This window comes from Caenorhabditis remanei, chromosome III (assembly GCF_010183535.1).
Source record: "Caenorhabditis remanei strain PX506 chromosome III, whole genome shotgun sequence".
Classification (NCBI taxonomy): domain Eukaryota; kingdom Metazoa; phylum Nematoda; class Chromadorea; order Rhabditida; family Rhabditidae; genus Caenorhabditis; species Caenorhabditis remanei.
Window position 1 is genome coordinate 3027876 of NC_071330.1, and position 24050 is coordinate 3051925.

The window sequence follows — 24050 nt, forward strand, 5'->3', positions numbered from 1 at the left end:
GTTGAAAAAGTTGAAAAAACGTCATTTTTTCGGACTTTTTTCTATTTTTCAGCCGAATAAAAAATTTTCTCAAAAAAATAAAACGGAGGAAAAGTTTGAAATTTCAATAGGAATCTATTACTTTTTACAGCTTGTGATTTCGTTCACTACAGATCGATTCAGGATGCTTTTAATTGTGCGAACTTTTACCACTGATATCACTGTATTTGGAGAAAGTGATGCCAGAGGGCCAACTCTTTTTTGTTCTAAAACCCACAACTTTGACAAAAACGTAGATCAGGCATAAAACTTCACTTTTTTAGTTGACAACATTTTTGTACGAGACCTCCCTGAAAAGTTATGCTCCTCCTCCTATTTCAGTGCAATGCTGTGAGCTTGTCTATTGTGATAGACTGTAACTCGCTAGTATGCGTTTGTACAAAAAAGTTGTCAACTATGAAAATAAAGCCCTATACTTGATCTACGGCCCTAGTAAAAATTAACATCTAGCGACACGTATTTTATTCGTTATAAACTCCTAAAAACTTCCAAGTTTGACAGTGCATCACGGCTTCCCTGATTGTCAGAATGAGCCAATTTTTAAAGGGAATGTAGATTAGACGTAGTGCTTCACTTTTGCAGTTGACAACTTTCTTGTATTTCTCTTCTCTGAAAAGTTATACACCTCCATCGAATCTACCTAACTCTCCACGAGATTGTGACTAAGTCGACTGTTTTAGATGGTAACTCGCTAGTAAGCGTCTGTAGAAAAAAGTCACCAACTAAAAAAGTGAAGCTATACACCTGATCTACATATCCCTCAAAAAATGGCTCTTTCTGACAATTAGTGCCGTCGTGATGCTCTGTCAAACTTGGTAGTTTTTATGAGTTCATAACAAGTAAAATAATTGTCCCAAGATGTTAATTTTTACTAGGGCCGTAGATCAGACATAGGGCTTCATTTTCACAGTTGACAACTTTTTTGTACAAATGCTTGCTTGCGAGTTACAGTCTCTCAAAGATCTTCTACAGAACAGTTGAATTTGGCTTGTCGGCGAGAGAGTGGAGAGTGCTAGAGAAAAACACAGTTTGCTTGCGCATTTCGCGTGTGGGAGACTGTGCAAAAGAGAGCAAGTAGCCGGTGGCCTAACTATTTCACAAGATGGCCGAACTAGTTTTTTTCTCTTCCAAGTCACATTTTCAAGAAAAAGAAAACTTTTTACAAACACGTAAAAAAGTTTTCTTTCTTTCTTTTGAAAATGTTCTTATACGAAAATCTGAAGAAAATCAAAAAATTTGTGTGATTTCCAATTTGAAAATGCGAATTTTCGTCGAAAAGTAGAAAAAAATAAAGATTTTTACCTGAAAATTAGCTGAAAAGTGTCTGAAAAATTTATAATGTTATATTTTCAATGTTTTTCCTTCAAATTCCCTTCAAATTCCTCAAAAATCCCTTTATTTTCCCTCTTTTCCACATGCAGTACACGACTGGACCCCGATGGGGCGCGTTTACATCGAAGACCCCCAGCCACCTTAATTAAATTTGAATGAGTCTGAAAAAAGAAAAAGAAAGAGGATTTTTAAAAATAAGACCAAATTTATTATTGAAAAAAAGTTTCCATGAAGATTTCAAAAGACAAAAAAAAGAAAAAAGAAAATAACTGTTGTATAAATGTTTGCGCTCTCTTCCTCCACTTCGAGTTAGAATGGGGACGGAAGCGGGGTGATCAGGCAGAGATAGAGACGGGAGCAGGAGCAGAGGCGAGAACAGAGACGGGAGCGGTGATGGATGGTGGTGGTGAGCCTGGAAAAAAAGTTTTACCGAATGAATGAAAAAACATACGAACCAAAAAGAACTGGCGACAGGAGAAGAGACGGAAGCAGGAGCAGAGGCGAGAACAGAGACGGGAGCGGTGATGGATGGTGGTGAGCCTGGAAAAAAAGTTTTACCGGATGAATGAAAAAACATACGAACCAAAAAGAACTGGTGACAGGAGAAGAGACGGGAGCAGGAGCAGAGGCGAGAACAGAGACGGGAGCGGTGATGGATGGTGGGGAGTCGGTAAGATCTGAAAAAATGCTAGAATTAACGAATCTTTGAAGAAAAAACGTACCTTTACAATACCATCCGCCAGTTAAAAAACTTCGGGTCCCCTGCATCACGAACTGGACGTGGTGGGTGTAAATGAATGTTTACAAAAATTTCTTTATATTTAAAAACTTACTATATTCCCATTGGACCCGGGTACCCACATTGTGGTAGTGAAGGGCCACCACATCCATCGCAGCATACTGCTTTTGATCTTCCCTCAATCTTTGTACCGTCCAGTTACTTAGGGTTTCGGTTTTATGCACCACAACCCCAATTCTGTCGGCCGCATTCAAAAGAGATATCAATTGGCTCCCGTTTCTCCCTTGGAGGTCTCCCCATTGATGTTTGAGGAACATCTCTCTACCGAATGTTACCATTCGATAAGAGTACAAATTGAGAGCCACTTTCACATCCGCCAAGTCCCAGACATTCAATTGGTCCACTCTGAGTAAGAATACTCGCCGAGTGATAACGTCAAATAAAATCATCATGGCGAGATTGGTACCATTCCGGCACTTCTTATAAGAGCCTTCCGTATCCATATAGACCGGCCATGGGGAATGTCTTCCACCGGTTAGATGGATAATTCTTATTATCTCATCAAACCTTTCCTCCATGACGCGGTCTATATAATTGTTCTCAAACTCAGGGTACCGAATGCGTCTAGTAATACCTGAGTTCGCCAAGTCCCTATAAGCTTGGGGGTTTTGGTGCACAACCGCATTAAACACTGTGGTTCTAAGAAATCTCGGGTTGAAGCGAATCAACCTCGCATTCTGGGCTCTTAATAATTCATAAATTTGGTAGCCATAACCCCCGAAGTCTCGCCCCACAGATAACAGTAGGTCTATTACTGTGTCAGATGATATAGGCTTATCATTATTTAGCTTCTTCTTCAAAGTTCCGTTGACCTCGAATCTAGTTGAACGTTCCATCTTTGCCTATCGAAATTTTTTTTGTTAATTAAAAGTAATGGAGACTGTGGATTTTTTTGAAGGAAACTGGTAGTTTTTTGGTAAAAAAAAGTAAGATTTTTTGGTAGAAAAGTAAGATTTTTTTGAAGGAAAGTTGCAAGTTTTTTGGTAGAAAATTAAGATTTTTTTGAAATAAAAAACTCACTCTCAGATTTTTTTTTCAGCCAATAAAATAAGAATAAATAATAACTAGATTTCTATAAAAATAGGAATACAACGACCGAAGCTCACATATCGGTCTGAAGAGAGAATACTAACTATCCGCCATCCGCCATTTGCTTATATACCCTCCGATAAAAGAGGCGGAGCCTATGGCGAGGAGGGTGGGCGGTCTGATGATGTCGATGACGCATCGAGTGGTACAATAGTTGGTATGATATTGCATATAAAAAGTTTGTTATATTAATCATCCTTCATGTATTATAATAATTTTCTATATTGTTTATGTTTTATAATAAGGTTTTTGTTGTATAATAAGGCACTATAAAAGCCGACCATAAGTATATCAAAATGTGTCAGTTTATATATATTCTAATGCTTACTCTTATATAATAAATCCTAATAATAGTCTGTGGTGTTCTTGACATGGTGACCCATCAGCTATGTACGGCCGAATTCTGCACTGTTATTCTAATCTCTCGAATCCATTCTCTCTGAACCGGCAGAGGAATCATTCACAACTTTGGGCTACAGGAAAGTAGCAAAGGAATACAAGTGGTAACTACGCTTACACTTATCGGGAAGTCAACGGACTTCAACTCGGGCTCATATAATCCAAACGTGCCTGGATTAATGGACCAACTTCAATATTCATCGGAGAGACTTGAGAATTGACAACAAGACAACCAAGTACCACGGACTATTCTATTCGCTGTTTTACTGACACCATATTTAACCAAATAACTATTATTATAGGACATCTAATTTTTTTCAATCTGGATACCTATCTTCTTTTCTAATATTATTTATCGTTTGGACACTTATTGCACCAAACACAGACAAACACCACTATTGCCATTTTCAGGACACTAAACAATAAACGACTACAATGGACAATCGACGGAAGGACAATCTCAGGTATTTTTGGGCAAGGGTGGGGCAACGAAACTTTCGATTGGGCCATGTGGCCCGTGAATAGAGCACAGTGCCCACAATAAGGGCCACATGGCCCAGTGGGCACTAGTTGGGCACAGGTTGGGCCACAGGTTGAGAGATAGGAAATACTTGGTGGATGTGGGCACAGGTTGGGCGCTTGGTGAGGATGGATGGGCACAAGTTGAGAAATCGCGCTCTACTGCACACTCTGATTTTTCGCCACGATTTTTCTTTTTTATTCCGTTTCTTTTACAATTTTATCGTCTTTCAGTTTTATGCTACTTATTCAAACAGAAGATGAAAAAATCTACACTCGACTCATCAGGTAAGACAGTATTTTTTATTTGTTTTTGTTCAATTTTCATGAAATTTCAGCTGTACAAAAAATTATTTCACCAACACAATAATCATCATCAACTACGCTATCCAGCTGCTCACTTTCTTCTATCTTTCACCGTCTTCTATCTTTAAATTTTTTGCATTTACTCTGAATTTTTTGTTGTAATTTGAATATTTGTAGTTTTCACGAAAAATTATTTCCTTCTTCTGTATTCCTATTCTCCATCTCATAGTTTGACAATTTTAGTTTATTTTACCCTATTACTTCCCATAATTACTGAAATTATTATTATTTTGTGTTTAAATTTGACAAATAAATAGTAGAAAGTACAAAGATGTGTAATCTGGTTAATTATATTGCTGAATGGGAAGGAGCAAAGGGAGCGGAATGCCGCGCGTTGTAGCGAATCTGAGCACTTTGCCCATCGAGTGGGCCATGTGGCCCGGAAAATGGGCATAGTGGCCCTCATGGAATGGGCCACCATGCCCATTTTCAGTGCCACATGGCCCAATTTGAGGGCAACTTGGCCCAAAAATACCTGAGATTGTTTGGGACAACAAATAATGAAATATTATCTTCTTGCCGCCGTTTGTGGGGGAGTGTCGATGACGAGTGGTACAATAGTTGGTATGATATTGCATATAAAAAGTTTGTTATATTAATCATCCTTCATGTATTATAATAATCTTCTATATTGTGTATGTTTTATAATAAGGTTTTTGTTGTATAATAAGGCACTATAAAAGCCGACCATAAGTATATCAAAATGTGTCAGTTTATATATATTCTAATGCTTACTCTTATATAATAAATCCTAATAATAGTCTGTGGTGTTCTTGACAGATGACACCTCTTGCGGGCCATATTTCACGGTGTATCACCCCCACGGTAATCCTCCCCGCCGTTCGTGCCCGCCATAGAATCCGCCCCTTTTATCGGAGGGTATATAAGCGAATGGCGGACGGCGGATAGTCAGTATTCCCTCTTCAGACTGATATGTGAGCTTCGGTCGTTGTATTACTATTATTATAGAAATCTAGTTGCTATTTATTTTTATTTGATTGGCTGGCTGGTGTTAAAATAGGTGAGTCTGGAAAACTGTAAAAACCATCGGGACCTCCCATTTAAAGAGTTTCCCAATACATACAAATATGATGAGATGAATCACTTAACCATTTGAATCACATCTTATTTCAGGAGGTTGATATCGAATCATGGTATGCGGACCATGACCATGGCTCAAAGTTGGCGCTCGTAACCGTGTTCAATGTGAACACCAAGAGGGTTCACCTTTTCCAAACCCACGGCCTCAATCAACAAGAAATGGAAAGCATCGAATCACTTCCAATATCGCGAGAATCGTGGAAATCATGAGAGGTGAACATAACGTTTTGTCTTGCCACCAAAAAAAAAAGATCTAGAATATTTTACAACTGCTTTTGATACCTTTTTAATTTAATTTTTAATTTTCAGAATCGATGGAACTACGAAGTCATTCAACAACTCGATGAAGTCAGAATAGATTTGCCGCCCCTCAACTTTGAGATCCCCAATGAACTTCGTGGATTGGTGGACATTACCATTGACACACTCGAAATGATTGTTGGAGATGCGGAAGGAGTCGAAGACTGGAGAATACAGGTCTTTGACCTCGGTTGTTGCGCCAGGATGACGCAACTATGAGATATGGGACAAGAAACACGATCGTTCGATGACGCATCCATTTATCATCTCTTGCCCGACGACCCCCCTCCTATCTCTCGCCGGCCGGACACGATCATCAATTGGATACCACTTTATACTTGGATACTTGGAACTTCCGGCGCCTAACATTACTCCTTGCAAAATGGCTAATTGGGATGGCGCCAGAAAGACGACCGATTGAAACGGATCGCGACAATCAAATTGGAAAAAGGAGAAGGAATGCGGCGACGAAACCATCAACCGGAGGAGACACTGAGGAGAAGTAAGAGACGAAGGACGATGACGCTAGGAAGAGTACAGTATAAAAGAAACCCCCCTTGCTAGTAGAGGCAGTTGTAATTGTTAAGACAATAGCCCATCCTAAATCGTGATATTCCACTCCTGCCCGATCTTTCCCCTTTCCCCTTATTTTGCCCCTTTTATTTACTAAATAAACTTATTCAAAACTACCACTGAACCTTCAATAAACCACAGGTGCAACATCGGTCATGATCTATTCGAGGCCTTCGAACCAAACGAATTGGACGACATCTCAGGAGGAATCCTCGAGAAATCATGCAAGGCGCTACGGCAGAATTTGGAATTTGTCAATTTGAACTTAAAACATTTCAAACCCAGACTTTTGTTACTTTTTTTGAAGTTTTATAAAAATGAAATGTTGCCTGTTAAGGAACTCGTGTTTTTCTTTTTCTTCCTTTCAGAAAGATCAAAATTTAATTCAGGTGGCTGGGGGCGGTGGATGAATAATTTTGCATACACAGGTTTGCGACCTGTAGATTCCAGTCAGCATCCATCAGTCATGATGGGATTGACCCGGATTATCGTATCCTTGAGAACGGGCGTGCAGAGAGGTATATTCAGTAAATTATAGGGTTGAGAATCATAGGGATTATAGAGTTCATCTTTACACTGGCAGGCATTAGAGCGAGGAAGGGAAGCAAGGAAGACAGGAGTCGTGTTTTTTTGGGGAGAAGAGAATAATGGGGTTATTCAGGTCATGTAAAAGCATATTTTTATACATTTTTTTCCTTATTCACGAGCGTCCCCTTTTTTTGCAATTTTCGACATGCGCATGTAGAAAAACTGTCAAAAAATGGGGGAGAAATGTAGAAAAATGGGAGAAAATGTGAAAAATACATTTTTTACAGTTCGTGAATAAGGTAAAACATGAATTAAAATACATTTTTACATGACCTGAATAGCCCCATAAGGGCGAAAAATGGGCTAGGAGGAAATGACTATAAAAGAGTGAGAGGTTTTTTTACCATTCATAGACCGTCTCATGGATGATTTTGATTTCAAACTCCTTTTACCTGTGAAAAAACCAGTAATTTGAAAAGGTTACTGCAAAAGATGAAATCTATCCATATTCAGTTGTTAATGTCGAACGCCTTCTAAGTTATTGGATTCATCGTGTTTCTTGATCTAGACCTAAAATTGATGTAAGCGTTATTGCCACATTTTCTTTGACCCTTTTCATCTTACCGTTCTTTGATGACTCACCGTCTGGCTGAATCATCATCTTTTTTCTTCTAACTTATTATTATGTTATTGTCGATAATTCGTCATTGTTGACACCTGTGTATATGTAAGATGGTTCTGCAAAGGTAGCGAGTCAGGATAAACATATAGAGCGGCGGATGGTCAAATGGGATAAACTTGACCAAAGCGTTAGGAAAATGGGCAAATGGTTATGGCGATATTCAGAAAAACGGAATGATTTTCACATTTTAGATTATTTCTGGATTCTTTGGTCGGGAAGTTCCAAAAGTAATGCAGTTCCCAGTAAATAATGCAAGTTCTAAATTAAAATGATGCATGAAGTGTCAAAAGGATAAAAAAAACTATTGCTGAAAATGTACAGTACCGCTCAATAGGATATGAACTTTTGGTTTTTCAACCATAACTTTTTTCAAATTGATCGGATGGACGTGAAACTTCGGGAAAACATTTATTGTAGAGTTTTCGTTATATTTAACGTTCTGGGTAAAAACCATGCTTTACAAGTTTTTGTAAAATTTTCGAAAATCGTGAAAATTCGAGAAATTTTTACCACTGGCCGCTACTCTTGACCAACATCAAATGGCGGAAATAAGTTCGGAGAAGTGAAACCTGAAGATGATTTAAAAAAGAGACGGCGCGGAGGGCGACCGTGTCGGCGGTACGCAGTGAAAGGTGACCCACAAAAAGTGTCATCGCCCTATATATCGGAAGCTATATAAGCGTGCGGATTGCGGCGAAAAGTCAGTATTCTCTCTTCAGATCGATATGTGAGTTTTCGGTCGTTGTATTACTATTTTTATAGAAATCTAGTTATTATTTACTTTTATTTGATTGGATGATAAGGCAAAAGGTGTCACAATGCCAACCAGCGGCATTTGAAGGCACTGTTCATGTTCGATGATCCAACCTTTTTTTACCAATGTAAGTTTTATAATAAGTTTTCAAACTTTTTGAAACATCACATTAATTTATTTCCAGACAATACTTCGAGATCTCCTGGCTGCATTGGGCGTACACTGTGTTCTGATTGATAGTGTCTGGTGGGATAGATCCAACATGGAAGATCAACCATCTCTACTCGGCAGAACTCTTCCCAACATCTGTTAGAAGTATGGCCAGAGGAGTATGCAATGCTGGTATATCTGTATTGACTTATATTCCTTATACTTTGTACTTTAATAAATATTATGTACCACTGAACCTTGCCATACTGATCACTATATTCCACCCAGGATATAGACTCTTTACTGGCCACTATCGTCTCTGAAGGTATGTTTTTTCTTTCCTTTTTATTTATACAGTACCGGCCATAAAGAATTCGGCACTTGCAGTTTTTAGTTGAAAATGGTCAACTTTGTGACGGTGACACGGGCTCCCTGATAGTTTCTCTATCCCAAGAAGTTATCAATCGTCAAAGAAAATTCTCGAAATTTTTGCCGTTTTCAGTGCTAAAAGGAAAAATTTTTGAGCTGTTTACATTGACTGCCTGTAACTTCTTAGAATGTGTCCGTACAAAAAAGTTGTCAACTACAAAAATGTAACTCTAAATGTGATCTATGCACTACATAAACAATGAATATTGTGAGACTATCAGGGAGCCCGTATCACCGTCACAAAGGGACCATCTTTAACTAAAAACTGCAAGTGTCGCATTCTTTATGGCCAGTACTTTATTTCGTTGATGATTTGGTAACTCCATTCTTTTTTCAGAGCCCACTTCCATCGCATCATCTCCAAACTCCAAACACCCACCAAATCTTTTCAGTCTTTTTCCGTTTTTAAAATCTTTTTTAATAATAAAAATAGTGGCTGTTAAAAAAACTCGTGTTTTTTCTTCTTTTTTGCCAGACAATTCAATTCAGGTGGCTGCCCTGCGAAATCAATTCATCAAGTCATCACACACACATCAATGTTTCCTTTGTCCTTGTGTCTTTCTGTTTCTTTTGTTGCAGCGGGGTTATAGGGTGGTGAGCCCCCCGAACCAACCGCGAGAAATGAGAGGAATGGGACTTAGAAAGTATTGCCAGCAAGAATTGAAATTCAAGGGTTTATTTATAAACTAGTTTATGTACTGTTGTGTTCTTGTGTCAAAGTTGGATAACGATCTAATCGGGTTTCTGAAACGCACGTTATAAATAATACACGCAATTATAATTAACTATACAACAGGTACCTTGATCTATTCGGTTCGTATTGACGAGTTCATCGGCCAGTGGCACGATCGGCATAGAATGCCTTGTATTGGCAGATCGTGGCGAAACCTTCTCCCGTAGAATTATCTTGTTGATTCTGATTCTTACAAGTTCTTTGTGTTAAATCAACATTCATTGATATGGAGAACAAGACGAATCAACCGATTCTGAACTACAGTTCCGGCCAGAAATATGTCATATTTTGTTTGCCTTGTTCAGTTGAAAATGCCCAACTTTGAGCATGTGCCATAGTAATTCTGATTGTCACACCAAGAAAACTTTTCCTGGATCTAATAGACCAAGAGTAGAGCTCCATTTTTGTAGTTGACAGCTTTTTTGTACGGACACTCCATAGCAAGTTACATATTGTCAAAGTAATTTCCCCCTTAAAACCGCCCATTTCAGTGCAACATAGTGCTATTTTTGAGCTGTCTCCTTAAAATGAAGCTCCAAGGAAGAGCTCAAAAATGCTCCAGCTAAAAATTTAGGAAAATCTGTGAAAATTCAGAGAAAGAAAAACACTCACCTACCTCTACGAAGAAAAATGAAGAAATGAATAAAATCAAAGTTCACTATCATATTTATATCAGTTTCTCAAAGACAAAAGATCTACATCAAATTCCAGATGATGTAGCATCTCAAGGACAAATTCCAATCTATTCTAAAACATTCCAGACAGAGTTGAGCGGAATGCGGTTTTTGAAATGGCGGAAGGCGGAAGGCGGAAAGCGGAATGAACATTTTTTGGGCGGAAAGCGGAAGGCGGAAGGCGGAATTAAAAAAATATCGGCGGAAAGCGGAGAGCGGAAGGCGGAAGCGAAAATTGTTTGGCGGAAGGCGGAAGGCGGAAAGCGGAATGAAAAAAAAATGCCAAAAGGCGGAAGGCGGAACACAATGTCGCTTTCAAAAATACGATTTTGGCCTTATTTTGTAGTAAAAACACTAAAATGGATAAATTTGAGTTAAATTTTGTTTTTTTGATAAACACTGATAGCTTTGCTGCAAAAAACCACAAAAATATCAGTAAATTGGAATAGGTGATCAAATTTTTCAAGCTGAGGAAAAAATCTTTAAACAGCGGAAGGCGGAAGGCGGAAAGCGGAAATATGAAAATTTTTGGCGGAAAGCGGAAAGCGGAAGGCGGAATAAAACATTTTTCGGTAAAAATGTGGCAAGGATTTTCTGCACATAAAATCGAAATTGAAAAGAATCCACGTGGATTACAGAATATTCAAGGGATAATTTTTGTAATCAAACGGGAAAGGGATAAAATATAGCCATTGAATGTCAAAAACCAATATGGTCCGTGTACTATTAGAGAGGAAGACTGAATCCGGTTGTGAAAAGATAGTGTAGTGATGAGTGAGTTACAAGAAATATCTGAAAAAACGACGGTTATTAGTTAACATGAAAGTATGAATCTGTACTAACTTACCGTAGAAACTGTATTAGAGCGACATGTCGCTCTATTTTTCAACCGCCTCTTAGAAAAATTTTGTGGTTTCAGAAACTCATTAAAATTAAACGAAAAAAACTTTTTTGAAAGTTTTATTTGTTGATCTAGAGGTTACTATCCACGCTGCTTCTAATCAGAACCAAGAAAATACACTGGGATAATCATATTCATGAATCCTGAGTATAGATGGGTGTTGTTCTATTAAAGGTGTCGCTCTAATACAGTTTTCACGGTATGCTCGCTACTGTATATCGAATACTGACTAAATAAGGTGAAGACATTTTTTATATTTCTATTGATTCCTAAAAACATTAAAATTGTGAAAAAATGTGGCTACAGAAAAAAACACAGTACACAGTGAAAAAAGGAAAAAAGCTTAACAGCATAATTTAATATCAATTAAGACAAAAAGTCCGTTTATTAGAATAGACAATAAATTCTTGATCAGTATCATTATGAATGATAAACCATCCAATTTTGTTGTTTTCCACAGTTATCGTTGCAATTGATCTATCCTCACGAGTTAGGTGATATCCATTTTTCAGAATATTTCCAATACCGTAGCTGAACTCATGTTGAAACTTGTAAGCATAGATAGCGATGTTTCTGAAAATGAGGCGCAGCTTTAGGAAGGGTGGGCTGAATGATACTCACCTCGTTATCAAGTCCCTGCGACCACAACCGCTTTCAGTGACATCAATTATAGGGTCAGAAATGTATGAATCAACATCAAGAGTTTCACAAAACTCTATCATAATACGCTTCCATTTAGGTGTCCATCCGTTTTTCCATTTCTCAACTAAACTCTTGAAATTAGAGTTTGAAAATTTTGAACGTAGAATGGAGACATCAATTGAACTCATCTCAATCACTTGTTGCCAACTAACCCAATGAGAATAATCAATTTCTAGTTGATCGGGAGCATTTTGAAGCGAAGCAAAATCAAAATGAAAACGTTCACTAGGCTTGAACTCTAATTTCAATTCTTTAGTTGCATTTTGACGCTTGAGTATTGAGACAACAAGTTCTTCATCGATCTCGATGCCGTCATTGTTATGCTTCATTACAAAACGTGCAATTGGGAATGGTAGACTCATTATTCTATCGATGTTTCCTTTGTGGAAACAATCAAAGTTGATGCAAAACAATGATGGTTGAGAAGTGAATAAATCAGAGAGAAATGCGATCCACGAAGATACAGCAGAAAGCGTATCATTAGAGTAATATAAAACTTGAGAGAATTCTGATATGAAAGGTTGCTTACTGAAAATAAATACTTTGGTTCATTTATTTTTGGAAAAAAAAACAAATACAGTAGCAAGAATAGGTGAGTTCAGATTTACCGGGTGGCTTGTAAGTATACAACGCTCTTGTGAGATAAAAATCCATTGATACGCTTTAATTAACAAAAAACGTTATTTATAATTAGAACATACGTCCCAGATTTAGTTTAAAAAAGGGATTCGAAGTTGGATACTTTAGCTTTGATATGGGGTTTTGGACGTACGATGACAAAATACGATGACGGAGCAAGTAGTCAACGTCTACTTTATTTCATATCTTTGTAAGGGTCAGGGTTGGGAAATTCCGGGCCAGCCCGGGCCGGGCCGACTCCTCAACCTCAGCCCGGACGAAAATTTTTCAGTCGGCCCGGTCCGGCCCGGCCCGGAATTTCCCAACCCTGGGAAGGGTGATCTTGAGAGCATCAATCAGCAGAGTGTTGAATTGAACAAGAAAAAACCAAGTTTTGGTAGAAACCTAGTCGATTACCTTTGTCTTCGGACATCTGAAAGCATGTTTCAATGCCAAAGTATCCAATTTTCGATTTCTTTTGTGAACTAAGTTCATTACGTATATACGGTATATTCCAAATTTCAATAACGTTTTTTTGTTCATTCACGCGGTAGCTGAAATATTCAAAAATGAGAAAATTAAGAAAAACTCAAGACACATCTTTCTGGTACATTTTCGACTAATTTGGAGCATTTTTCTATGAGCTAGTATAATTTTCCCGAAAACACTACTTTTGACTTCTGGAGCTCTGACACGATATTCAGGGATTAAGAAGCCGATTCAACATAATTTTAGTTATTTGAACGTTTTTTAAATTCAAATAACTTCAAGAGAAAAATTAAACCTTTTTTCAAATTTTCAAGATCAGGAAAAATTGATTGGCGAATAACCCAGAGACCAAATTTTTTCAAAAAAAAAACCGATTTTTTTCTTTCTGAATATTTTAGCTATCTATCAAAAAAGGTAATGCAAAACGAGCAGGATTCAGTAGTTACATATGAAAAAATGAATCTGTACTCACCTATTCACATATGCTCGCTACTGTAGAAAAAACAGGCGAAATGTTGGTACCTTGGCGAAATGTTGGTTCCTACCAGAGTTGTACGGCCATTTTTCAGTTTCCGGAATCCGAAATCAGGAACCGGAATGAGATTTTACATTTGCCGGAATACGGGATCCGGAACCGGAATCAAATTTTCGAAATCCGGAAACGGAATGCCGAAAAAAACCGGAATTCCGGAATTTCGGAATCCGGAATTCGGAAAAACAAGGTCAAGTCTTTTTTCGAGTGTTTTTAATGATAAATACTACTTTTGAGGATAAAAACCGAAAAAGAAGTACTATAGTTATCTTTTAAACTCAAAAAATTAAAAATGTCAACTTCTGGATTCCGGAAAAAGGAAACTCAAAAAACCGGGATCCGGAATCCGGAACCGGAATGAAAATTTTCATTTTCCGGAATCCAGAACCAGAACCGGAATGCTGAAAAACCCCGTATTTCCGGAATTTCGGAATCCGGAATCGTACTAACAGAAACTCACAAATTCGCCGGAATAGATTGATCACTGAGATGGTCTAGGTGGACAAATTTAGTCCTTCAGTCTTCTCTTCACTTTTAACAATATTTCAAACTTTGTCTATCTTTTGAAAAATGACATGAATTCATGTAAGGAATGTGGCTAAATACAGGAAACTACCAACAAATCCTTCGAAATAACGGTAAGGCTGTGGGACAAACTTTCTCCATCTAGGCCCTGCCATTGACCAAATTTTCCGACGAATTTCTGAATTTCTGCGCGTCGGAACCAAAATACCGCAATGGCAACAAGTTTGCCTGTGTTTCTTTCATGTTTTCACAAATTACTGTTACAGACCATAATACAACTTTAATTTTGCTGAAAACTTACAAAGGAAACCAATCATCATGCGCTATATCATTCATCCTGGGCCTCCAACCGTTTGGAATATACATATTATCGAAAATTTGGCTATAACTGCTCATCTCTTCTTCATTCTCCAATTTTTCAACATAGAACATCAATTCTGATGTCAAAGAAGGGTAGAACTTGATACGGACTTCACAAACTGTCGAGAATTCTACATGGAAATTCTCAATTTGTTTTTTGAGTTTAGTCTGGCTGCGATATTGTTTGCATTGTGATTTAGAACTCTTGCTGCATAATGCTAAGGATACTCTGAAATTATCTCATTATTTTTTGATGAATAAATGGTTTCAACTGTCTAAGGACGTTTCGAAACCGCCATGTTTACAAACTACTGTGTTCAGACTTTGGATATAACAAAAATATGGAATTCAGTTCAAAGTACGTCAAAACTAATGCAATTCAAAAGCTGTCTACTCTACTTTGTAATTATTTTCCACGAACAGTTTATAGCATGCTTTCAAATCGGGCCGGCTCGTAACTCTCTTGAAACTCAATATTTTGAGATGAAAAATATACCAAAATGTAGATCTTAGCGATTTCTATGTCCGTGACCTACTACGGGCCGGATGGCTATTCGTTAATATGTCGCGGGCCGGGGAAAAGTGCCAAAAAACGCGAAAACGGGCAAAAAAGCAAATCTAGCCCGGCCCGCGGCACATAACCAAGTAGCCATCCGATCCGTAGTAGGTCATAGACATAGAACTCGCTGAGATCTACATTTCGGTATATTTTTCAGCTCAAAATATTGAGTTTCAAGAGAGTTACGAGCCGGCCCGATTTGCAAGTATGGTTTATAAATTGTGTCAAAACATCCCGAAACCCTTTTATAACTCTAGTTTTCCATAAACCACTGAAAAAAAGAACTTACAACTCAAAAACATTAAAATTTGCTACAACTGTGTTGAACACGAGAGTTGGGAGTTTTAGAAGAGGGAATTTGGAACTCATTTCGAAATAAAAATGGGAGAAACACAAATGATTATAGTAACGCAATATTGATTTGAGTGACGTGGAGAGTATGAGAGACGGAGAAAAAACATAGAAGAACTAAGTTGCCCCATGGGAATAAGTGCCCCTGCAAGAATGAGAGGCTCTAGCTATCGCGCTCCATTGTACTCTAATTTAAATGAATCTTAAAAGCTTAGATGTGTGGTCTGCTGTTCATACTTTATTTGAGACAAGGTACCATAGTTGGACGGAATGACATTTTTCGATTTCCGGAATCCGGAATCCGGAACCGAAATGCCATTTTTCAGTTTCCGGAATACGGAATCCGGAACCGAAATCAAATTTTCGAAATCCGGAATCCGGAACCGGAATGACGAAAAAACCCGGAATTCCGGAATTTCGGAATCCGGAATTATTCTATGAATTTGCGAGGCCAAGTCATGTTTTTGAGTGTTTTTAATGATAAATGAAGTTTAACACTACTTTCGATGATCAAAACCGAAAAATAAGTACTTGTCTTTTAAACTCGAAAATGTTTTCAAATGCCAACTTCTGGATTCCGTAAAAAGCAAACTCAAATAACTGGAATCCGGAACCGGAATGAGAATATTTATTTTCCGGAATCCGGAACCGGAATTTCCGAATCCGGATTTCGGACAACTGTGCATGGTACCATATCGTTTGGTTCACGGATCTTATGTCCAAACTGTCCAAATTTGGACCTGGCAGTGGTGTACGATCATACTCTGTATCGAATGTTCTCAATGGCTCAACAAACTGAATTCGATAACTCCACAGGGGTGCAAAACGCAAGGTCACGTAAACGCGCTCCGTCTCACAGCGGTTGGCACCGTTCCAAAAAAGGACTTGGCTGAGTGCCAAGTTCAAGTTTAGCGTGTGTTTGTCGTATCTTTCAATGAAAAACGCGACGCACACGCATCGCGACTCGGCCGGTAAATTCAAAACTTTTCGTTGCGGACCTTACGCCTTTCAGATTTTGAAGATTTTGAATTTAGCTCTGGCACCATTTTGAAAACGACTAAGAGTTGGGATAAAACAAGTCACCTGAAATCTTCCATTTCTTATTATCTATATATTTATCAATCATATTACAAGTGAAATCTGGAATGTGAATTTTAAGAGACAACCGTATCTAGGGCAGGCAAAAAGTACCGTATACTATATAATCTATCATCAATCTAATTATTATCTAAAATATATTAACAAGTTTTCAATTTTTCCTCGATTTCCATTTTCGGATGATATTCTGGTGGTGGAGAAATCGATCGGTGATTCTGAGTGTATGACGAGTGATCAGTGGGTGGAGATGAAGATAATCGGAGGTAGATGTTTTGAGTCAACTGGAGGATGTAGGCGGTGGCGATGGCACTGACAATGCAAACGGCAATGCAAGGGATCAGGAATAGGAGGATGATGACGGAGGAGATGGCTGGAAAATGAAAGGGAAATTAGAGAATGTCTAGATTTTCAGAATCTCCGCATTAGATTTTCTATTAACGTAGGGAATGATGTTACAACTGCGCTTCATTTCTGTGTCTTTAAATTTTGACACAACTTTTAACTTTTTCAGTTTCAATAGAGCGTGGTTATAAAAACCGAGAAGTTGTATTAGAAAATTCACAGTACTTTGAGGCTTCAATTTCCTTCCGCAATATCTGTCTGTGTTTCTGAATGTCCGGTTGTTCAAATGTTTTTGTAGGTCTGGACAATGGGTATGCCTTGTTTTTTTTTTCAATTCACGTGTCTGTGTTCTGTCAGAAAGTAGAAAGAAAACCCAAATGTTTGTTTTGAAAACGTTCATAAAATGGTAGGTTTAACTGATCAGACAGTGTGAAACCGGTTTTTAGACAGACGAAGATAGCTTGGAACTTTCTGAAATGTTTATGAATTCGGACATCTGGACAAACCGACAGTGAAAGCCTTGTTCTAAAAAAACTGAGTGTTTTCGGAATACTCGGAATGCCTAACTGGTATCAGCACGACACACTTTTTACAACCGCGCTCTACCGAAGCCGAAGAAAATTGTGTGCGAACTTGAGAAACTCAGAGAAAATGAGACATTTTTCAAGGGCATTTCGGTGGAGCGCAGTTGTAAGAGGCGTGCCGTGCGAATACCAGTTAGGCATTCCGAATATTCCGAAATCACTCAGTTTTTTGAGAACAGGGTTTTCACCATCGGTTTTTTCCGGATGTCCGAATTCATAAAATTTCCAGTAATTCATCGGTCCGCCTGTCTGTTCCTCCCAACTTAACTTTCGAAGCGCGCTTTTCTGTCTGTTTGTTTTTTTTCTGCCCGCATCCAAGCTATATTCGTCTGTCCAAAAACCAGTTTCACACTAAGATAAACTTACCAAGTTATGAACTTTTTCAAAACTGACATTGCTTTGATCGTGTTTTCTTTCTGTATTAACACTGCATGGTTTTTGCAACTGCGTTCCACCTAATAGCATCCCACCCGCTTGTACAACCGCGCCCCATCGCAAACGAGAGAACATCGGTGAGAGACGCAGAGTTTTTTTTCTCGCACCGATCCAGGTTTTCATGGTTTTTGACCTTCTTTCCCTATTTTTCGGAACAGTTTACAAAAAATCATTCGAAAAATAGTGAAAATAGGTCAAAAACTGTGAAAATCTGAGTCGGCGCGAAAAAAAATCTGGTGGAGCGCATTAAGAACGCTAACCTGTTCTCTGCGTCTCTCTATTTCCCAAACAATTTTCTTCAGCTTCGGTGGAGCGCGATTGTACAACCAGTGTCGTGGTTCTCCAGAATATATTTTTTTTTTAATTTTGTATTTTTCTCAAATTTCCCAGCTCCAACTCACTCTGAGCAATAAAAGCGATTCCAAAGTTGAAGATAGCGGTGACAAGGAAGACGGCGAGAGAGAATGAGACGGGTAGAACACAGAACAATATCACGATTTGACCAGTGAATGTCGGCAAGTTTTTCTGGAGAAAAATGAGATTTTTTATTGATTTTTGAGAGGGAAACGTCTGGAATTTCCTGATTTTCACTAAATTTTCCATGCCTCAAAATTGCGAAAGTGGGCGGAGCTTAACGAACCGTCCATCTCTGCAAATAAATCACAAAAATCTCCGGAATCGTCGTTTCCCTTCTTCTGTACACGTCCGCCTCATCATCATCACTAGACGACGTCATCTGAATTCAGAAATTTTCGGAAAATAAAAATTTTTAAAGAAAAAAAATATTTTCAGATTAGTAACCACGAGAAAATTAGAGAAAATAGGAGGAAAGAGAGGAGTGGGGAAACAAAATTCTAAATTTATTCTCTATATCTATTTACAGAATCATCAATGCATTCAAATTTATTCCGGGAGAAGAAAAGAAATAATAATTTTGACTGAAAATTTAAATTTCCAGCCAAAATTGTGAATATATATATATCTAATTTCAGTCAATAAATCATTTTACAGAAACAAGAAAAGGGAGGGAAATACGTATAAAAGAGAGAGAAACGGGGTTTTTGGGGGCAAAATGAAGAGAGTACACAGAGAGAGAGAATCGACTCATATTTATGGCATCTGGAGACATTGTGGAGAGGGCGGAGTCTATTCGTCGATCTGAAAAACAAAAACATAAATAAGAGATCAGGAGGGAAATGTTTAGTTCACCAGTTCTCATGTGTTTCTCTGTGTGTCCTGATGTCTGCTCGGCGTAGTTCTTATAACTGCGCTCTACCGAAACCGAATAAAATAGTGTGCGGAATTGAGAGACTCAGAGAAAAAGAGACATTTCTCAAAGGCGTTTCGATGGAGCGCAGTTGTAAGAACTGTGCCGAACTAATAATATCGCTCAGTGTGTCGATTTTAAATATATTTATGAAATTTTTAACAGAAAAATGAGACATTCGGGACGGTGTCTAAATGTGTCTGGATATCCCTATTTTGATTTTTCGAGTAGTTTCGTCAGTCCAGATTTCCATATTTTCAAAAAAAAAATCTGATTTTAGGACGTCCGTATGCTTATAAGTGTGTCCAGTTGTCTTCAAATCATTTAGTTTCTCGATTTTCAGATTAAAAAAGAACAGTTGTGTTTTAGTTGAAATTCTGATTGTCTATCGGTGTATCGGTGTGTCCAGATGTCCCATTTTGATGTTTTGGGTATTTCTGTCAAACCGGATGCTCGGATTTTCGACAAGTTAGATTTTGCAGATTCCAGATGTGTCTGGACTCCAGATGTCTTGAATTTGTTATGATTTCAAAGAAATGTATTTTTAGAAACTATTTAGCTGATATTTTTTATTTGTCTGAATGTCTGTGTTCATTTTTGTCAAAAATGTCCACATTTTTCGATAAAAAAGTCAAAATTAACAGATTTTCATATTAGCTCGGCACCGTTCTTACAGCTGCGCTCTACCGAAATCTTCTTGAAAAATGTCCCTTTTTCTCTGAGTCTCTCAAGTTCGCACAAAATTTCTTTGGTTTCAGTAGAGCGCGGTTGTACGAAGCGTGCCGTGCTAATAATTTCGAATGATCCATTTTCAACCAATCTCTAGTTCCACTAATTTCAGAGATATCTGTCTGTTTGTCGGTTTATCCGGATGTCCCAATTCCCTCTCTTCCAGTCATCACCTACCTCTTGAGTGACCTTCTTCAAAATATCTCTCACAGCACTTCCATCAACTGGGGCATCAGTGAAAATGGTGCCAACGAATGCGTTGGATCCCCAGCAAGCGTGTTGAAGCACCTTACAACATCCCAAATCCTCAATCTTGAATCCCATCTGTTTGTAGGCGTCGTTGGTCTCGAAGAGAGTGTGATTCGTGTAGTCTCCCATATACGGGCGTCCCGATGAGGGATCAATGAAGTCAGCCCAGTAACCGAAACGATGAAGTGTCGAGCAGATGGCGTTGGCTGACATGATGAACGAGGCGGTGAGCTTCTCACGCTCCTCTTCCATCGCTTCACTCCACGCCTTCATATCGAATTCTGATTTTTGAGTCAGGTTGAACACCGTCACGTTGGCCATCTTTTGGGTCTCCATTTGTGGGAACAGATATTTCATTTCTGGAAATAAATAAGTTAAAGGAGGAAAAGTTTTGTGAAACTTAAAACTTTTTGCATGACTACACGCTCGTGAGTTTGTCGGTTTGTCTATTTGAGCAGATTTCCAGATTTTGACATGAAATGTTGGGAAAATTACAGTTTTTATGTGATTTTTATAAAGTTTTATAAGAAATTTTTCATTTTTTGACTAATTTTGCCGTTTTCTGTAAGTTTGTGACTGAAAACCCGTCTTAGAGGTTAGAAGTGGAAGATTTCTGTAAAAATTTGAAAATTTTTCGCATAGAAAGACATCCGGACTCCCAGACATACAGACAACATACTCGTGAGTCTCTCGGTTTGTCGATTTGTCCAGATTTCCAGATTTTCCCTTCAAAATGTAGAAACTCTCAAGATTTTGATATGAAATGTTGGGAAAATTGCAGTTTTTATGTGATTTTTAAAAAGATTTTTTTGAAAATTTTTATTTTTTCACTAATTTTTGCCGATTTCTGTGAGTTTCTAACTGAAAAAATCTGTGAAAATCATTAAATTTTGACTAACTTACAAATTTTGCACTTGAATCTGTCAATTTTCAGAACAAACTCCTCCTCCCCCTCTCCTACTAACCCTTCTTGAGCAACTTTGGTGCCTCAATAGCGGAGAGCTCAATCTCGACATCAGCCGCATTCGCCTGAATCTCTTCCATTGCTTCCTCTCTCATTTGAGTCAAATGAGTACGATCCACTTCGATATTTGTGTTGGAGAGCAAATTGATCAAACTGTGTTCCGTGTGATCCATGACACGTTCGATTTTTGAGTTCTCCTTTTGTTGGCGGATTGAGAGGGGCTGAAATTTGGGGTTTTTGAGGGGTTCGGTGCATATTCTCTTGCGAATTAGCAATCGCGCTCTACAGAAATTGAGAAAAATGAAAATATCATTTTCAGAGATCGTTTCGGTGGAGCGCAGTTGCACTACTAACCTTGTGAGCAAATGAGACATCTCCCTGGAATGGATATTGACTGTCATTTGGTCCCAATAGCGAATTTTGACGAGCTGAAACTTGTTCTAGAATGAAATTTGTTTAAGAACAGGGTGGTGGCTTACGAGTTGTGCCCTTTCCGACGAATACAATTGGAGCCGGATCGATGTGGACCTGGAAATCGAAAATACTTGACTGGAACCTGATTAAAGTTCATTTTTCGAGAAATGGGTCTAATTTCGCACACTATTTTCTTCGGTTTCGGTAGAGCGCGGTTTTAAGAAGCGTGCCGTAATAATATTAGCTCGGCACAGTTCTTACAACTGTGCTCCACCGAAATCTCCTTGAGAAATGTCTCTTTTTCTCTGATTCTTTCAATTTCACACACTATTTTCTTCGGTTTCGGTAGAGCGCGCTTGTAAGAAGCGTGCCGTAATAATAGCTCTTTGACAATTTTCTGTGACATGTTTCTTGACATTATTATTAGCAAACCAAATAAGTTTCGACAATACAGTTTTTTGCTGATTTCAGATTTTAAAAAATACGCATTTTCACGTACATTCAGCCTTAACCTATGCAAACGCGCTCTGTTGAGAAAAATCGCTTACCTAAACTTTTTTGTTTAAACTGAAAAACTTTGTCAAGAAATAGTTTTAAGGAGAAATATAATCGAAAAAGGCCAATTTTTTGACAAAACAAAAAATATCAAAAAATTGAAATTTAGGCGTCAAATAATATTACCAAAATGTAGTCTCAACAAAGCGCGTTTGCATAGGTTAAGGCTGAATGTACGTGCATTTTCGATGTTTCTCGAATGTCTGACTCGAAAAAACCGATTTCAGCTTAATTTTCTGCACATTTCGAGTGATTTTTCACAATTTTATCAATCTTTCATAGAAAAATCAGTGAAAAAAGCTGAAATCTGTCAATTTTTTCAGCGATTCTCATCCGTTTTCAACTGGTTTTTCTAGACAAACCTGAGTGGAGAACGCGGCGATTCGTTGGGTGAACGCACGCATTTGTGGGCCTTTGGCGGACAACATCCTCCTGAAAATCAATCAATCAATGAAATGATTTCAAGTTTAAAATGATAAGTAGAGAAAAAATCGAAAAATTTGATTGTCAGTCCACAGGGGTGCGATGCGTAAGGTCCGCAACGAAAAGTTTTGAAATTACCGGCCGAGTCGCGATGCGTGTGCGTCGCGTTTTTCATCAAAATATACAACAAACACACGCTAAACTTGAACTTGGCACTCAGCCAAGTCCTTTTTTGGCACCGTGCCAACCGCTGAGCGACGGAGCGCGTTTACGTGACCTTGCGTTTTGCACCCCTGTGTCAGTCTGAAAATTGGGTCAAAAGACGGCTTGATTTTGAAGAACAAACAAAAATTCAAACGATTTATTATTATGAAAAACAAAGGCATTTCAAAAACTTATTTTTTTCAAAAAAAAGTAAAAATCGACATGTTTGTTGGCAAGAAAAAGTGAAAAAACGACAAACGAGGCGTCGATGAAATTGAAGAGAGACGCCGACGTGTAGAGACAGCGAGAGAGCACGGTGAAATAACAGAGCGCAGAGAAAAAGAGGGAGCGAGAGAGAGAGAAAGAAAGAGACAAAACGAAAGAACGAGCGAATCATGTGAACCGATTAACATTGACAGAATTAGATAAAGAACATTAATTTTTGAGTTTTGTTTCTTGTGATATATCACAAGAAATACATAGATTCAATTAGTGGGATGACAGTCTAACAGATCAAAATCAGGGGATAAAAGAACACAATGAGAGTGAAGAAGCATAAGGAAAAAATAGGCCACGCCTACCAGATGAGGAGGATAGATCAAAATCCATGACGAATTTTATGAGAAGTTCAAACGTCTAATAAAAGCTTGTCTAATAACTTGTTTTTCGTATTAGCACATCACAATTTTTACAACCGCGCTCTACCGAAATTGAGCAAAACTGTATCGAGAAAATGGAGAAACGCAGCGAACTCTCTCTAAGGAAACCGCGGCTGAAAGCTTGAGTTCACAGAAACCTTAAAAAGAAGGCATTCAAAAAATTATGCGGCAAAATTGTAAAAATGGGCGTGGCTTCAAAAGCTCGTTTTCAGCAAATGCGCTCTTTCGGAAACAAGAAAAGACGCAACTTTTCATTAGAGCGCGGTTTCTCAATTCCTGCTGCTCTAATAATGCATTTTGGGAAACAGTATTTAAGACAGACTTGTCACGGGCCGGGCCAAAATCAGGAAAAATCTCGGCCCGTTTTGAAACATTTTTTCAAAAATTTTTTTGTTTTTGAACTTTTTTTTGGAAATTTTTGGAAATTTTTTGAACTTTTTTGAACTTTTTTGAACTTTTTTGAAAAAGTATAGTTTTCGAATAAACAATTAAAATTGAATCAAAAGGTGAATATGTATGATAATTTAAGCATTTTTACTCTTTTTTTCGAAAAATTTCAACACAAAAATTGTTAAAAATGGGTACCCATTTTTGAATCCGGGCCGACCGGGCCGGGCCGGGCC

At 38.1% G+C, this 24050-nt stretch overlaps 4 protein-coding genes across 4 annotated transcripts; 1 reads left to right on the plus strand and 3 right to left on the minus strand.

Moving 5' to 3' along the window:
- Positions 1-1680: 1680 nt before the first annotated feature.
- GCK72_008758 (uncharacterized protein) lies at positions 1681-3006 on the minus strand (the record flags this gene model as incomplete). Its single annotated transcript, XM_053727024.1, has 5 exons — positions 1681-1783; positions 1827-1911; positions 1965-2048; positions 2205-2696; positions 2745-3006. The coding sequence occupies 5 exons, from the start codon at positions 3004-3006 to the stop codon at positions 1681-1683; spliced, it is 1026 nt and encodes a 341-aa protein (XP_053586601.1).
- On the plus strand, positions 1809-8794 carry GCK72_008759 (uncharacterized protein; the record flags this gene model as incomplete). The annotated part of the gene is made up of 5 exons (XM_053727025.1): positions 1809-1905; positions 1974-2041; positions 5678-5749; positions 5954-6121; positions 8666-8794. The coding sequence occupies 5 exons, from the start codon at positions 1809-1811 to the stop codon at positions 8792-8794; spliced, it is 534 nt and encodes a 177-aa protein (XP_053586602.1).
- A 2936-nt stretch (positions 8795-11730) lies between these two features.
- GCK72_008760 (uncharacterized protein) lies at positions 11731-15522 on the minus strand (the record flags this gene model as incomplete). The annotated part of the gene is made up of 5 exons (XM_053727026.1): positions 11731-11941; positions 11990-12141; positions 12223-12598; positions 14536-14823; positions 15443-15522. 5 exons carry the CDS (start codon positions 15520-15522, stop codon positions 11731-11733), a joined length of 1107 nt encoding a protein of 368 aa, XP_053586603.1.
- A 1220-nt stretch (positions 15523-16742) lies between these two features.
- Positions 16743-22569, minus strand: GCK72_008761 (uncharacterized protein; the record flags this gene model as incomplete). The annotated part of the gene is made up of 8 exons (XM_053727027.1): positions 16743-16972; positions 18365-18488; positions 18604-18699; positions 20137-20567; positions 21174-21393; positions 21527-21600; positions 21652-21700; positions 22504-22569. 8 exons carry the CDS (start codon positions 22567-22569, stop codon positions 16743-16745), a joined length of 1290 nt encoding a protein of 429 aa, XP_053586604.1.
- Positions 22570-24050: the final 1481 nt, after the last annotated feature.